This window comes from Lissotriton helveticus, chromosome 4_1 (genome assembly GCF_964261635.1).
Source record: "Lissotriton helveticus chromosome 4_1, aLisHel1.1, whole genome shotgun sequence".
NCBI lineage: Eukaryota > Metazoa > Chordata > Amphibia > Caudata > Salamandridae > Lissotriton > Lissotriton helveticus.
The window spans coordinates 2,071,002,647-2,071,018,490 of NC_136063.1; the positions used below are offsets into that span (position 1 = coordinate 2,071,002,647).

General features: G+C 49.9%; 1 protein-coding gene across 3 annotated transcripts in view; it reads left to right on the forward strand.

Annotated features, from left to right (window-relative positions):
* Positions 1–15,844, forward strand: part of STAG2 (STAG2 cohesin complex component) — a 1,493,174-nt gene that overhangs the window by 1,031,071 nt on the left and 446,259 nt on the right. For all 3 annotated transcript variants that reach the window (XM_078688751.1, XM_078688750.1, XM_078688752.1), the window contains one exon: positions 14,559–14,651. In XM_078688751.1, coding sequence (XP_078544877.1) covers positions 14,559–14,651 — 93 coding nt within the window. The remainder of the gene's footprint in view (positions 1–14,558; positions 14,652–15,844) is intronic.

Here is a 15,844-nt window from a genome sequence, read left to right on the forward strand (position 1 = left end):
AGAACATTTCCGCATGGTAACGTTTAAACAGTTCCTTCCACTTATACAGCAAGGCGATTTTATGTTCACACGACTTAAAAGATGCATATTTTCACATTCCCATTCATCCAGGTCATCGCAAATACCTCAGATTTGTGATAGCAGGTAAAAACCAGCAGTTCCAAGTACTCCCATTCGGAGTGACTAGTGCTCCCAGAGTGTTTACGAAATGTCTAGCAGTAGTGGCAGCTCATCTCATAAGACAACAAATTAATGTCTTCCCATACCTAGACAACTGGCTCATCAAAGCCAGCACACACCAGAAGTGTATAGAACACATATAGACCACGTTACTCCAACATGAAGGTTTTACGGTCAACTTGCAAAAGTCTTACCTACACAGTTACAATCTTATCTAGGAGCCACTCTCAACACTCACACATCTCTAGCCTCTACCAACACAGCCAGAATTTGCAATATCCAAGCTATATTGCTACAGTGAATCTACAGCTCTACATGCCAAGAACAGATGCTTACTAGGTAAGTAACATAATCGTTTCAAACAACTGCAACACCCACTGGTTAGCCACTGCTTTGGCAGGATACATCAATACAATCTTTGCAAAGCATGTTTATCTACAACACACATGCCTCAAACGGTTATGCTACCCTGTAAGCGTCTGTTCTTGGCTTGTACAGTTGTAGATTCACATGTGCCATCCATTCTCCCCGGACACCTATGGTTGTTGAAGTTATCATTATTTACATTACATACACATGGACAACTCTATACTTCTGTTACTTTCTCCATTCTCATCCTCTTGCGAGAAAACATTCTAGCAATGGAGTTGATGCCCGTGTGCATTATCACCGAGAGGAGTCTCCTTACCTTGACCGGAAAAGACTTCTTTGAAGAAAAACCACTTGCAGCCAATCAGGCGACAGCTCCCACCAGAAGGTTCTCCTCAGAGGCTCAGGCTCTCAGATTTTCTACCGCATGTCATGTGAAGGGAGTCTCCCTGAGCTCTGCTCAGTACTTCTCTATTTTTCTTCAGGAATCTAGTTTTCAAGATGTCTTCATCTAAGAAATCTTTACTCAGGCCTTGTGACTTGTGGTAATCTCCGGCTTTTTAAAGATCCCCACAAGAAGTGCATCTACTGCCTGTACCCGACCATCAGGTGAAGGACTGGAAGATATGTAGGACCTTCCCTCAGAAAGCGCTCAGGGACAGAGATGGCCGCCTGCTTTTGTGACTACAAAAGCTCAAGGATCAAGATGATCCTGTTTCTGAGGTAGGCAGTATTGCCTCTGGGTCTACTACAGCTTCTAGGAAGAGAGCTGCTGAAGAGGTGTTGTCTTCTCCTGGGGCCAAGATTGTAAAGAGGCAACAATCTTCTAAGGTGTCTGAGAGGCCTTCCAATTCTAAGGCCACTCCCCCTACTAAGGCCAAACTAGGGCCATCCACACCCCCGAGAAGAACAACCAAAATATTACCTCAGACGACTTCTGAGAAGACTTTACCTCAGAAACAGACCCTGTCGTCGACGATGCCGTCTTCGACTCAGTCATCGACGCAACATCTACGTCTACGGTAACTTTCACTTCGCCTAAGCCTGAGATGTTAATGTCGACCGCATCTTCACCGTCGACGATGGTCTATGTCGCTGTCCGGCCTATCTCGTCGACGAAAGAATCTTCGTCTGCCATCGTCAGCGCCTCGTCGGCGGCCAAGCTGAAGACCATTCCGTCGACGATAGCTTCGTCGACGGTTGCTCCATCACCATCGACTGAGACACAGTCGTCGGCGAAGACCCCGTTGGCGAAGACAACTCAATCGTCGACGACAACCACTTCATCGTCTGGAGCCAAGCCCCCGTCGATGACCCCGTCGATGCCGCAACTGTCTACATGTACCACCATGCAGATTTGGTCACCGTCTACGGCTTTTACGTCCACACCAAAGCCATCCTTTCTTCAGAGACGCGGTTCTGCCCTTTATCTCCTCTACGCCTGTCACCTCAAACGGTACCCCTACAGGTCCCTGACAAGTTGCTGGACTCTGAAGATAGTGAGGAGGATTCTGATATGGATGAAAGGTTTGGGGCGGCTACAAGTCCTTCAGAATTAAACATCAAATACCAGGAGGACGATCAAGATGACCAACATTCGCCTGAGCCTGTGACATCACCTGTTTCTAATGTCCCCTCCGCTCAGATGCCAGCAGCATTGCTAACAAATCTGCAGCACATGCTAAATGATTATTACAGGCGTTTTCCACCTTCTGAGTCAGCGGACTCGGTGCCTCCTACACCTGTGGTGCAAACACCCATATCGGATTTAAGACCTCCAAAGTCTCCTCCACCTGTAGCGTCCCATCAGCCTGAAGAACAACATTCTTCTGATGAAGAGAGAGAAGGGGAAGGGGAAGTGGATGACTGATCCATGATGTCGGAGTGGGACGATTATGAAGTACAAACACCTTCTCCTTCACCTCCGGTTACCGCTGATTCACCTCCAGTGGACGTGGGAGGATTCCATCTTCTAATGGAAAGAGCTACAAAACGCTTCCATATTGACATGGAAACTACACAGCAGGAATGCTTCCTCTATGATTTTAAGGACCAGCCAAGGAGGCAGATCTGAAAGAGACACGTTAGTGATAGATTCCTTATCTTAGAATATCCCCAGGCGTCAGACTGGATCCGGAAATCTTTGCGTAGCAGTACCCTTGCGCGTCGGTAGGCGTCGTCTGCGGCTCCGCGTCCGTCGTCGGCGTTGTGGGCGCCGTGATGACGTCGTCGGAGTACTTAGATGCCGCCTCCGCGTGCTGACGTCAGTTCTCTTTTTTTCCGCGCCAGCAGCGCAGATCCGGAAAAAGTGGTACCTTAGTCTTTTTTGACTAAACTTCTTACGATCCTTTTTGATCATCTTTCGAGTCTACGACTCCGTACGCTGCCGGTAGGGATGCCAGGTTTTAAACCCTGTGAGGACTGCGACCACCGACCCTCACCGCCGTTGTCTCCACTGTCTCGGCGTCGACGACAAGACCTGCTCTGACTGCCGGGCCCTGACTTCGAAAGCTAGGCGAGAGCGGTCCCGCAAGCGACTCGATCTCCGGCAGTCGGCCCCGCGCCGCGAAAGGTCCCGGTCCGGACGGAGGTCGAGGGACAGGTCGCGGGAGCGGAGTCATCATAGCTCCGGGAGTCGACATCACTCCTCAGGTTCGAAGTCGTCAGGTAAGCACAAGAAGTTGAAGAGACGTCATCGCTCTTCCGAATCCCCCCGACGCTCGCGCGACGTGGCCGGGGGTTCGGGTGACACCACCCACGCGGCTCCGTCGGAGTCGCGGGCGTCGCGTCCGGTCCCACACCCTCCGGTCCCTGTACCGCACGCAATGCCGGAGGAGATCGAGCGTTTCCTCATGGCCATGAGGTCCCTCACTCCTCCGGCAGGCTCTGCGGCGCCTTCGGGCCCAGCGGACCCATCTGAGGGCCCTAGCGGGTCGGGTGCTTCGGCCCCGAATAGCCGGGTGCTTCGGGCGCCGGCATCTTCGGGCCCGGCGCCGCAGGGCCCCGCTGGATCCGGGTCGTCGCCAGTTGATCTGACGACCTCACCGGCGCCGGTCCCTCAGGTGTCCCCTCCGGCGCCGTCTTAGGGCGGCGCTGTCACCGATGCCTCCCTCGATCCGGTTCCGGCACCGGAGCGGCGCCGCTCTCTACGCCGTTTGGAGAGTTTTACTTCAATGAACCGACCCTATCATTTGACATCCCTGAATATCAGGAGATGGGTGATGAGGAGTATTGGGAGGGGTCTGAGGACCCTCTGACACGTGAGTGTCAGTCCCAGGAGGACTGGACAGGTGAACTTGGGGATGCCAGTGGTCTGGACACCTCGCCAGACACTGGTTTTGTCTCCCCTCCTACCGTTGCTACGGAGGAGGGGGCAACCTACAGTGTGGTGTTGACGCAGGCGGCCAAGGCCTTGGGCCTTGAGCTCCCCGTCGCGGCCGTGAGGACTAACCTACTCACTGAGGTCCTTAAACCGCAGTCAAGCTCGGCTAAGCCTCTGCTGCCGTTTAATGAGGCCTTAACCGATGTTCTTTTGGGCACTTGGTCCAGGCCCGCTACAGGTTCGCCTGTAGATAGGAACGTGGCCAGACGCCACCGCCCAGCCCCGGGCGACCCTTGTTTTCCTGTCAACCCACCCCACCCCTGAAAGCCTGGTTTCCCAGGCTTCGAATTCCCAGACCGCATTCCCGTCGGCTCCCCCTGACAGGGAATCCAAGAGGTACGTTTGAGCAATAAGGCAAAAAGGTATTCTCTTCCCTAAGTCTGGGACTGCGGTCTTCCAACACCGCATGCCTCTTGGGCCGCTACACCCACTCTCTGTGGGATACGGTCGAGGACGTGCTGCCAGAATGCCCGTTGGAGGTACGGGCTAAACTCGGCCAGGCCCTTGTGGAGGGCCGAGATGCAGCGCGGTATTCTATCCGGTGTGCGCTGGATACCACCGACTCACTGGGCAGAGCGATGGCAACGACGGTGGCGATTCGTCGCCACGCCTGGTTGAGGTCCGCCAACTTCTCGGCCGATGTCCAGAATACACTCATGGACATGCCGTTTGATGGCAGTCGCCTTTTTGGCGACAAGGCAGACCATGCGCTTGAGCGCTTTAAGGACTCCAGGGCTATGGCCAGGTCCTTGGGCCTCTCGGCCCCGCGCCAGCAAACGGGTGCCTTTCGCTCCTTTCGTGGCCAAGGAAGGGGCACCCCCACATGTGCTGCCAGCCACGCACCGCAGACTAACATCCAACGCGGTGGCGGCCGAGGAAACCACCGTGGAGGCGGTCGGGGACAACGGCGAGGCCAGTCCACACCCTCCCCCGCAGCATCCGCCTCAAAACCCTCCTAGTCTGTGCTTTCAGGCCCATGTGACGCCAGTGGGGGGCAGGGTTCGCCATCACCTCCTCCACTGGCGCACTGCACATCGGACAGGTGGGTGCTGTAAATCGTCCGAAGGGGCTACTCTTGGCCAAGGGGGACATCGAGCGCGTTACTGGGCCAGAAGTAGGGTGTGGTTGCTACTCCCACTACTTTCTGGTACCCAAGAAGGTCAAAGGGGGCCTACGCATTATCTTGGACCTACGGAACGTCAACGGCTTCCTCCGGAAGGAGAAGTTCAAAATGCTGACACTGGCTCAGGTTTTAGCTGCCCTGGACCCAGGAGACTGGATGGTAGCATTGGACTTGCAGGACGCTTATTTCCACATCCCCGTCATGCCGGCCCACCGGCGCTACCTGCGGTTCACGGTTGGCCACGAGCACTTTCAGTTGACCGTGCTCCCCTTCGGCCTTACCAGAGCCCCACTGGTGTTCACAAAGGTGATGGCGGTGGTCGCAGCTCATCTGCGCAGGTTAGGAGTTTCAGTCTTCCCCTACCTCGACGACTGGTTGTTGAAGGCGGGCTCGCCCCAGACAGTCGTCAGCCACCTCCAGACGACGGCAGACCTCCTGCACCAGCTGGGGTTCTCCATCAATGTGCCAAAGTCACACCTGTGCCCCTCTCAGAAGCTCCTCTTCATTGGAGCGGTTCTCGACTCGGCGCAGTTTCGGGTTTATCCACCCGAACAGCGGGTTCGGGATATTCAGGCTCTGATTCCACTCTTTCAGCCTTTATCCCGGATCTCGGTCAGGTTGACGCTGCGGCTTCTGGGGCTGATGGCCTCCTGCATCCTTCTGGTGCATCACGCCCGGTGGCGGATGCGGGCTCTGCAGTGGGACCTGAAGTTTCAGTGGGCCCAGCATCAGGGCAACCTCTCCGACCATGTCCTGGTTTGGAGGGCACTGCGAGGCAGCTGCAGTGGTGGCTCACGGACCGCGATTGGGTTAGCGGCAGATCCCTCTCCCTTCCCCAACCGGAGCACATACTTGTGACGGACGCGTCCCTCCAGGGCTGGGAAGGCCACATGAGAGAGGCGGAGATCAGAGGCCTCTGGTCTCCGGCGGAGTCCCGGCTCCATATCCACCTTTTGGAGCTGCGGGCGATTCGTCTAGCACTGAAGGCATTCCTCCCCTCTGTCCGGGGGGGTGTAGTGCAGGTGTTCACGGACAACACCACCGCCATGTGGTACTGCAACAAACGGGGCGGGGTGGGGTCGTGGACCCTTTGCCAGGAGGCTCTGCGCCTCTGGCAGTGGCTGGAACATCAGGGCGTGACCCTGGTGGTTCAACACCTGGCAGGTTCTCTGAACGCCAGGGCGGACGAGCTCAGCCGTCTGTGCATGATTGATCACGAATGGCGTCTGAACTCGGACGTGGCGCAAGGCCTCTTTCAGCAGTGGTGAGAGCCTTGGTTAGATCTATTCGCCACCAAGAGAACGCGCAATGTCATCAGTTCTGCGCGTTGGAATTTCCAAGGCGGCACTCGCTCGGAGACGCTTTTCGTCGCGAGTGGAGTTGCGGTCTGTTGTATGCCTTTCCGCCTATTCCACTTCTGCCCAGAGTGCTGAAGAAGATCAAGCGCAACCGGGCCCAAGTCATCCTTGTGGCTCCGGACTGGGCACGAAGGTACTGGTATCCCGAGCTACTCGTGACTCAAGGTCGTGGACCTTGGTCAGCGGACTCGATAATTCTCGCTTCGGTGCTTACTCTAATCAGGGGTTCCACTCTGCAACTCTGGGCATTAGCTTGCCTAATCTCCACAACGGCTCCACCAATTCCGGGGATGCCTGGCTCCACCTTGGGGACTCCGAGCAAGGGACCATCCCACAGGGAAAGCCAAGACGGGTTCCCCAGAGTTATACAGCGCCAGGAGACCTATGGACGGGTAGCAGTGCGCTTTACAAGCTCAAAAACATTTACATTTACTCAGTATGTCAGTCGATCCCCCGGTTCGTCTGCATCTTCAGGAGGACCTTCTATCGCAACAGCAGGGGACGGTCCTCCACCCGAACCTGTCCAGTCTCCACCTCCATGCTTGGAGATTGAGCGGCGACAGTTGAGGCCATTTGACTTGCCTCCTGAAGTCTGTAATGTCATTCTGGCAGCCAGGCGTCCCTCCACAAAATCGGTATACGCCTGCAGGTGGAATAAGTTTGTGACATGGTGCACAGCAAAGGCTGTGGATCCACTTTCTGCCCCTCTTTCTGAGGTTCTTCTCTTCCTTCTTACTCTTGCCCAGCAGGGCTCTGCTCTGGGCACTATCAAGGGCTACCTTTCTGCCCTTTCAGCCTTTCTAAGGCTGCCTGATCAACCTTCTTTGTTCAAGTCCCCTATTGTAACTCGTTTTCTGAAGGGCATCACACACGTTTCCTCCTGTACCTTTCGTGAAGCCCCAGTGGGACTTGAACCTTGTACTTACTTACCTAATGTGTGCTCCCTTTGAGCCGCTCCATAACTGTCCTCTCCGTCTTCTTTGAAGACTGCTTTCCTGGTTGCCATCATCTCTGCCAGGAGAGAGTGAGTGAGCTCCAGGCTTTCTTCCACACCTCCTTTCCTCTCTGTCCATCCAGACAAGGTTGTGTTGCGGACAAGACCATCTTTCCTGCCCAAGGTTGTCATGGCCTTCCACATCGGGCAGTCCATTACCTTGACCACCTTCTTTCCTCCTCCGCATCCCTCGAAAGAGGAAGAGAGGCTCCACTGTCTGGACCCAAAACGTGCGCTCTCTTACCATCTGTATCGCACACGCCAGTTCCGGGTGGATGACCAACTCTTTGTTGGTTACGTGGGCGTTAAAAAGGGAAAGACGGTGCACAAGCGGACCATCTCTCGGTGGATCATCTTGTGTATCCAGGCATGTTACTCCTTGGCTAAAAAGGAGCCCCCTGTTGGATTGAGGGCTCATTCCACTCAGGCCACGGCGGCAACAACTGCCCTGGGCCGGGGAGTGCCCTTGCAGGACATTTGCCAGGCAGCTACGTGGGCCTCGCTGCACACGTTTGCAAGACACTATTGCCTGGACAGTCAAGTCCGGAGGGATGGCTTCTTTGGCCGTTCCGTCCTCCAGGACTTTCTGGTGTGATTATTGGTTCGCAGACCCACCACCGGGGTTGGTATTGCTGGGGTATCTATTCTAAGGTAAGGAATCTATCACTAACGTGTCTCTTTCAGATGCACAAGTTACTACTTGTGTAACGATATATCTGTAAGAGACATTAGTTAGTGATAAATTCCTTACCAACCCACCCATCCTCCCCGTTCTGCTTGCCGATATCTAGGGTTAAGGTCATCCCCTTCAGGGCCCTAGTTTCAATGTTACCAGTGTTGGTTTATAACATGGCTCTGCTTTTCTGGCGCGGAAAAGCTGTGTCTAATGAACTGCCGTTAGCATGCGGAGGCGGCGTCTAAGTACTCCGACGTCATCACGGCGCCGGCGACGGACGCGGAGCCGCAGACGACGCCTACCGATGCGCAAGGGTACTGCTACGCAAAAAAATTCCGGATCCAGTCTGACGCCTGGGGATATTCTAAGGTAAGGAATCTATCACTAACTAATATCTCTTACAGATATATCGTTACACAAGTAGTAACTTGTGCGTTAAATCTATACCTATTATCGATTTCATCTGGAAAGAGGGAGTTAAAGTTATGTCTACTCCTGCATCTATCCCTCCAGTACTGCAGAGGATATATAAAATAAGGCTCCTGAAAAGTCCCCAGAAATTGGATTCAGTGATCATACAGGCTGCACAGAAACGATCTAGAAATCCTTCCTCTCCAATTGCAGCCCCACCGGATACAGACTGCAGGCGTCTGGATGCTATTGGAAAGCGTGTGTCAACAATGGCAGCAACTACAGTCCGGGCTGCCAACTCATTAGTCATTCTTGGCAGATATGACCGACATATGTGGTCTGACATCTCGCCATATGTCAACATGCTTCCAGAACCCTCCAAGACAGAAGCTCTGAAAATACTGCAGGAAGGTGAGAGGATCTCAGCTGAGATGATTGACTCTGCAGTTGATGTGGCTTCAACTGGATTCAGGCAGTTAGCAGGAGCTGCTGTCTTGGGCAGGCAAGGCTGGCTAAGAGCGACTTCGTTCCGTCAGGAGGTTCAAGCTAAGGTGTTAGACATGCCTTACGACGGAGAGTTTTTGTTTGGCCCGCAAGTAGAAGAAGCCTTGCAGACAATCAAAAAGGACACGGAGACAGCTAGATCCCTGGACACCTTACAATTTCGGAAGCCGCCCTTTCGAGGTGTGAGAGGACATGGATCGTCCTCTACTAGAGGAGGTTATAATTAGCAGTCCTCATACAGGCAAGGGAATCAACGTTACCAAACCCAACGTTACCAGTCCTATGGCCAGCGCAACACTAATTATTCCTAAAACAAAAGAAAGCCTGCCTACCGCGGAAAGGATAAAAGAGAATGAGTGTCATCACCTGCCAACGCTACTGCCGCAGTTTCACATAAAATTGGAGGAAAGATCTCAAAATTCTTCTCAAAATGGTCCTCAATAACGTCAGACAGGTGGGTCTTGGACATTGTGGCCAAGGGCCATGCGCTCAAATTCGAAAAATGTCCTCCAAACGTCCCCAGGGGGCCCACCTCCAGCTCATCTCAAAGAGTTGTTTACCCAGATCAATTTGATGTTAAAGAAAGGGGCAATCGAAAAGGTTCCTCAGGTTCAAAGAGGAGCAGGATTCTATTCCAGATTCTTTCTAATAAAGAAAAAGTCTGGGGAATGGCGTCCAATTCTGGATCTCCGTGCCCTAAACAAATATTTGAAAAATCTAACGTTCCGGATGCTATCACTCCAAGAAATACTGCATCTCCTTTCGGCGGGGGAATACATGGCCACCTTGGACCTCCAAGATGCGTATTTCCACATCCCCATTTTACCTCGTCACTGGAAGTTCCTGCGATTCAGAGTGGCTGGCAGGGATTATCAGTTCATGGTCCTCCCCTTTGGGCTGCGTTCGGCACACAAAGGTCCTGGCTCCGGTAGCAGCACACCTCCGGCTGGAGGGAATACAAATATTTCCCTACTTAGACGACTGCCTTATCAAGGCGAGTACTTACGCACACAGACAGCCATATCCAGCGGTGTCAGTCTCTCTTCCAGTCACTGGGTCTCTCCATCAATTTCAGCAAGTCACAGCTAGAACCATCCCAAAGACAAGCTTTCTTGGGAGCAACCTTGGACACATAGCTGGTCCCGAGGTTTCGTATCGGACAAGAGGCAAGAAAGAATACAGGACATGGCTTGGATTTTACTCTCAAGAAAGTTAGTTTCAGTCCGACAATTCAAGTCTTTTCTGGGGATGGTCTCTTCGTGCATTCCTTTGATACCAAATTGCTGTCTCAGGATTAAGCTTCAAGAAGAACTCGACCTGCAATGGCGGCAAGTCTCCGGCTCATTCGAGGACCTCATCCGGATCACCCATCGCATCCAAGGGGCTCTTCTCTGGTGGATTCAAAAGACAAATTTACAACAGGGTTGCGCGTTCCTCCAAGACGCACCAAACTTTACAATCACCACGGACGCATCCCTCGAAGGTTGGGGAGCACATCTTCAAGGGCTGACAGTCGGCGGGAGATGGAGTCCTCAACAGAAGGTCTGGCACATCAATCAGTTGGAGCTAAGAGCCATCTTCCTAGCCCTCAAATCCTTTCGCGCAATCGTTCAAGGGGCCACAGTATTGATTCGCACAGACAATACTAAAAGCATGCACTATTTGAACAAACAGGGAGGAACAAGATCGGCTCTTCTGTCTCAGGAAGCCCAAAATATATGGGCTTGAGCAATACGACACAGAATCAATCTTCTGGCGGTCCATGTACCGGGAACGGCAAACGTTCTTGCGGACACTCTCAGCAGGACAACGGTGTCCACCCACGAATGGGAACTTCTTAAACCAACGGAGGTTCGGATTTTTCAACAGTGGGGTCAACCAGATCTGGGCCTATTAGCGACCAAGAAGAACAGCAAATGCCGGTTACTTTGCAAGCTGGCATCCCCACAAAGGCTCTCAGGGGAATGCGTTTTCGATCAACTGGTCTCAAATATATGCTTACGCCTTTCCTCTGATACCGTTGGTTCCCAGAGTTCTACGGAAGATGAAGAAAGAACCGTGTCGCCTGATTCTTATTGCCCCCAGATGGCCTCGCCAATACTGGTTCACCGAGCTCCTTCTCCTATCGGAGTGCGAACCAATCCAGTTTCGACCAATTCCGGACCTCCTCTCCATCCAGGATGGTCAGATTTACCAACCGGGCCCGACATCTCTGAAATTAGCAGCTTGGCGCCTGAGTACCTTGAATTCGCCCATCTGAATATCCCTGCAGATTGCAAGGAGGTACTAGCCAAAGCAAGGGCACCTGCTACAATAAAAACATACAGACTTAAATGGAAGAGATTCTGTATCTGGTGTCACTCGGCTGGGATTCATCCCTTTCTGGCTAAGCCAGAACAGATATTACCTTTTTTCTTACATCTGGCAAAATCGGGATTATCTCGCGCAACTCTAAAGGTTTTCCTGGCAGCAATTTCAAGGTATCGCCAGGATGGGTCCACTTCACTTTACTCTTCAAGAATAATACAGCAATTCTTTAAAGGTCTTTTCAGAATGTTTCCTCCGGTACGTCGTCCACCGCCATCGTGGCATCTCAATGTAGTGTTGGCGCAGCTCATGCGTCACCCTTTTGAACCAATTCACAGAGTGGATTTAACATTTTTTACATGGAAAGTATTGCTTTTATTGGTTTTGACTTCATCTAGAAGAGTCAGTGATGTCCAGGCATCACGGTCCATCCACCTTTCTTGCAGTTCATGTCCGATTCAGTAGTACTCCGCACAAACCCAAAATTCATGCCTACGGTGCCTTCGGACTTTCACCTGAATGAGCCAGTCATCTTAAGGCCATTTTTCCCTAACCCACAATCCCCTGCGGACAGGGCATTGCCTACACTAGACATCAAGAGGTGTTTAAAGTTCTATTTACAAAGGACCTCTACAATACGCAAATCTGATCAATTGTTTATCGCCTATGGAAACATTCGTCAATGTCATGCAGTGTCTAAACAAACAATAGCAAGATGGATCTCTGCAGCTATTGACTTTTGCCATATACAAGCAGGAAGACCTTTGCAGGCAGCTCCAAGGGCTCACTCTACGAGAGCCATGTCTTCCTCGACTGCTCTTTTCGCTGGAGTTCCTCTTCAGCACATCTGCAGAGCAGCAACCTGGGCCAGCAGGCATACTTTCACCAAGCACTATTGTTTGGATGCAGCCAGCGAGACTGATGCTTCAGTGGGTCAAGCAGTTCTGCGTAATCTTTTCAGATAAGGTGAGCCTCCGTTTCCCTCCTCCTCTTACTGCTTTTCAGACGCTTGTTCATGCTTATTATGTACATGCTCATGTAACTGCATTTTATCATGCTTTTAGAAATGCGATTTTCTATTATTTGATTATGTACTTTTTATATGTACAGGCTTATCCTGCAAATAGCGTCTTCCAAGCATGGATATATACTGCTATCTACTCTGATTCAGGCATGTGAATTAATGAAAGACACCCCAATACTGGAGAAGAACAATAGTTACCTGTAATCTGTGGTTCTCCAGTATTGGTGTCTTTCATAGATTCACATGCAACCCGCCCACCTCCCCGCGGAGGCTCAAGGGCTACATTGGTTTACCATCACTCCTGTGCGAGAAAATCTGAGAGCCTGAGCCTCTGAGGAGAACCTTCTGGTGGGAGCCGTCGCCTGATTGGCTGCAGTTTGAGCTAATCAAAATGAATAGGATAGTCCTGAGTGTGGAAGTTTTTTCTCCTGTAGCTTGGGCTACTTTACTTCCTGGTTGGTTATTACCAAGTTTTTTCTATGTTATTATGACATATTATTGCTTTTTTATGTACCGTGGGACTCCCACTCCGACGACAGGGAATGATTCAGGCATGTGAATCTATGAAAGACACCAATACTGGAGAACCACAGATTACAGGTAAGTAACTATTGTTAATCTACAGAGGTACATGCCAAGAACAGATGATTACAGAGTAAGTAACATAATCCATGCCTGTTAGGAAACATTTATTGTCTGGTGTGGCAGACGACAGAGAGACCCCCACTCCAGCCAAGTTGTCTTATGTTTTGTTTGTGCCTTACCCCACCCATCAAAGCTTTCCTTTGGGCGCAATTAAATGGTACCTTTCAGCCCTCTGTAACCTTTTATGGTTGCTGGTCTAGCCCTCCTTAGTTAAATCACCAGTTGTGATGTGTTTTTCTAAACAACTGCTATTTGTTTACTCCTTCTTACTTTGTTCTGCCACAGTGGGATCTTAACCTCACTTTGAACCTCTGCACAACTGTCCATTGCAGCTTCTCACAATCAAGATATTGTTCCATGTTAACTTAATATTGACTGATGGTTGAGCAAGCTCATCGTATACCACCTCTTTTCTAGACAAATTATTTCTACGGACTTGGGTATGTAAGTAGTGACTCCGTTCCACATTGGTCAAACCATCAGCTTGCCTGCTTTCTATGCTCCACCTCACACCTCTGAGGAGAAAGAGAAAGTCCATGGTGCGACCCCAAAAGAGTGCTGAGTTTTTATATCCATAATCTACTCAGTGTTCTCTGGTATATGATCATCTGTTTCTGGGGTTTGTTGGTGGGTAGAAAGGCAAAGCTGTGCCATCTCTCAATGATTGAGCTCTGCATAAAGATCTGCTATGCATTGGCAAAAAACTATCCGCTAGAAGTGTTATGGGCTCATTACACTTGAGCCAATGCTGCTATAACAGTATTATCCCACGGAGTTCCTGTCCTGGACAACTGTCAGGCAGCTACATGGGCGTTTCTCCACATGCTCATGAAGCACGACTGTCTGTACAGCCAGGTTTCCTGAGAGGGGCATTTTGCTCTTTCAAACCTATAGTACATTTTAGTTTGAGCCAATTAACAGACCCACCTCTGAATAGGCATTGCTCTGGTAGCTTTTTAAAAGGTGAATCTGAGATTAGAAGTGTCGAGCATGCTTACCTTTCTGGTAGAGATTCTCTCGAACCACTGATTTCTCACTGACCCTCACTTTCTTCCCGGTCAATGAATTAGAATCTATCCATTAAAATGAACCCCAAATCTAGGAATTTACACAATGGTTGACAAAGTTAGCTATTGGTCGCGCTGATAACCTCGAAAGCAACCGGCATCAGTGTGCAATAGTGGTGCTTATATTGGCTACACATGTAATTTCCGGAGCGAAACGGTCAGTGCAGAGCTGCTCGGCACAAACCTATCAAGCGCAGACGTACTGCCTGAAAGTTTCCAGATCCAGTCTGACGAATGGGCAAGTATTCTAAAGGTGAAGAATTGGAGTCTCTGCCAGAAAGAGCGTTACAGCAGGCAAGTAACTTGTTCATTCTGCTTGTAGATTCTCCCGTATAAAATTGTAATTCAGAAATTTGTTTTCTGGATATTTAGGTGCCTGACCGATCCTATTTATATTTGTTCTTCGTATATGCATCATAAGGAGATTTATATTTCTTTTTAAGATAGAGAGGATGTGCTAAACTAAATAAAGTTATTTTTCTCCATGTACAAACTAACTTATCTTTATTTTTGAAAAGGAGGAGCTGCAAACATTGAAAAGACAAATGAGGGTGTTCTGCCAAATATGTCAGCACTACCTAACCAATGTAAACACGGCTGTTAAAGAGCAGGTTAGTCACATTTATAAATATTTATTATTTGTATCAAATAAAGATAACACCAAACCTTTAAAGTTTATTTTCATACAAATTAGATGGTAAATCTGTTACACTGCACAGATATAAAAATATAAAGATAAACGGGAAACATGATGTTTAAGATTATGCTTCCAAAATATATTAATTATGCTTCTTTAGCATTGTTATTTATATCTGTTATTTCATGTCAAGTTTGATATGGTGTGTATAGTACTTGTGGCTCAGTGTAGCTTAGGTTCATATTAATAGAGTGCATATTTAATGGTATACCCACTTCCTCCCCAAGATTGCCGTTATAAGATATTTCATTGGTGCCAGTTGTGATACTATTACCTGTGAAATAACTGTGTTTGGTTCTTCGAGGGCAATTTTTAGCTGCACTTTTATGTATCAATACATTTATTTTATAGGGTTTTTCTTTTTTACTTTTAGAAATGTTCTATTTACAATCAATTGTTGTTCCCATAGATTTCGGTACAAAAGGGGGTGGTGATGGACGGAGCATCCGAACCAATCAAACACTCACACCCAGTCAAAAGATCTGGGTTTAATCCATCACCGTTCTTTAGCCCACTCTGCCACCCCAGTTCAGACATGGCTATATGCAAATCATTCTGACCCTGTGACTCATGGGAACAGTCCAGCCTGAACTGCCAAGCCATGCCTTCCCTGGACCGGAATCAAGCTTCCGAGGACCGGTTTCTGGCATTACAGCCGTCTTCAACCCAATTGTTTGACTGGGTGTGAGTGTTTGATTGGTTCGGATGCTCCGTCCATCACCACCCCCTTTTGTACCGTTCCCATAGATTTCTCCATATTTTGACATTCTCAGGCTTCCTAAATTTAGAAGCCTTATGTTTCTGATCAAGACTTCTAGCAGCAGATTACTCGCCTTCTGAATTTTCTCTGGATATCACATCTGGGAACCTTTCAGTAGTACCTGTGTGTTCTGGTAGGTGGCGCAGTAGAGCTCCACACTGAAGTCGTTCCACTCTCCAATCTAGAAATAAGATACACAGCCTATATAGGCATCCCTCTTACACGCGTGTCAGTCCTTTGTTTCTACACTGCCAGACGCAGATTTAGAACTAGATTTAATCTCTGAGACCCTTACCGCAATCTTAAAACTGGTTTTCGAGGCATGTGTACTGTAGATGCACTTGCTT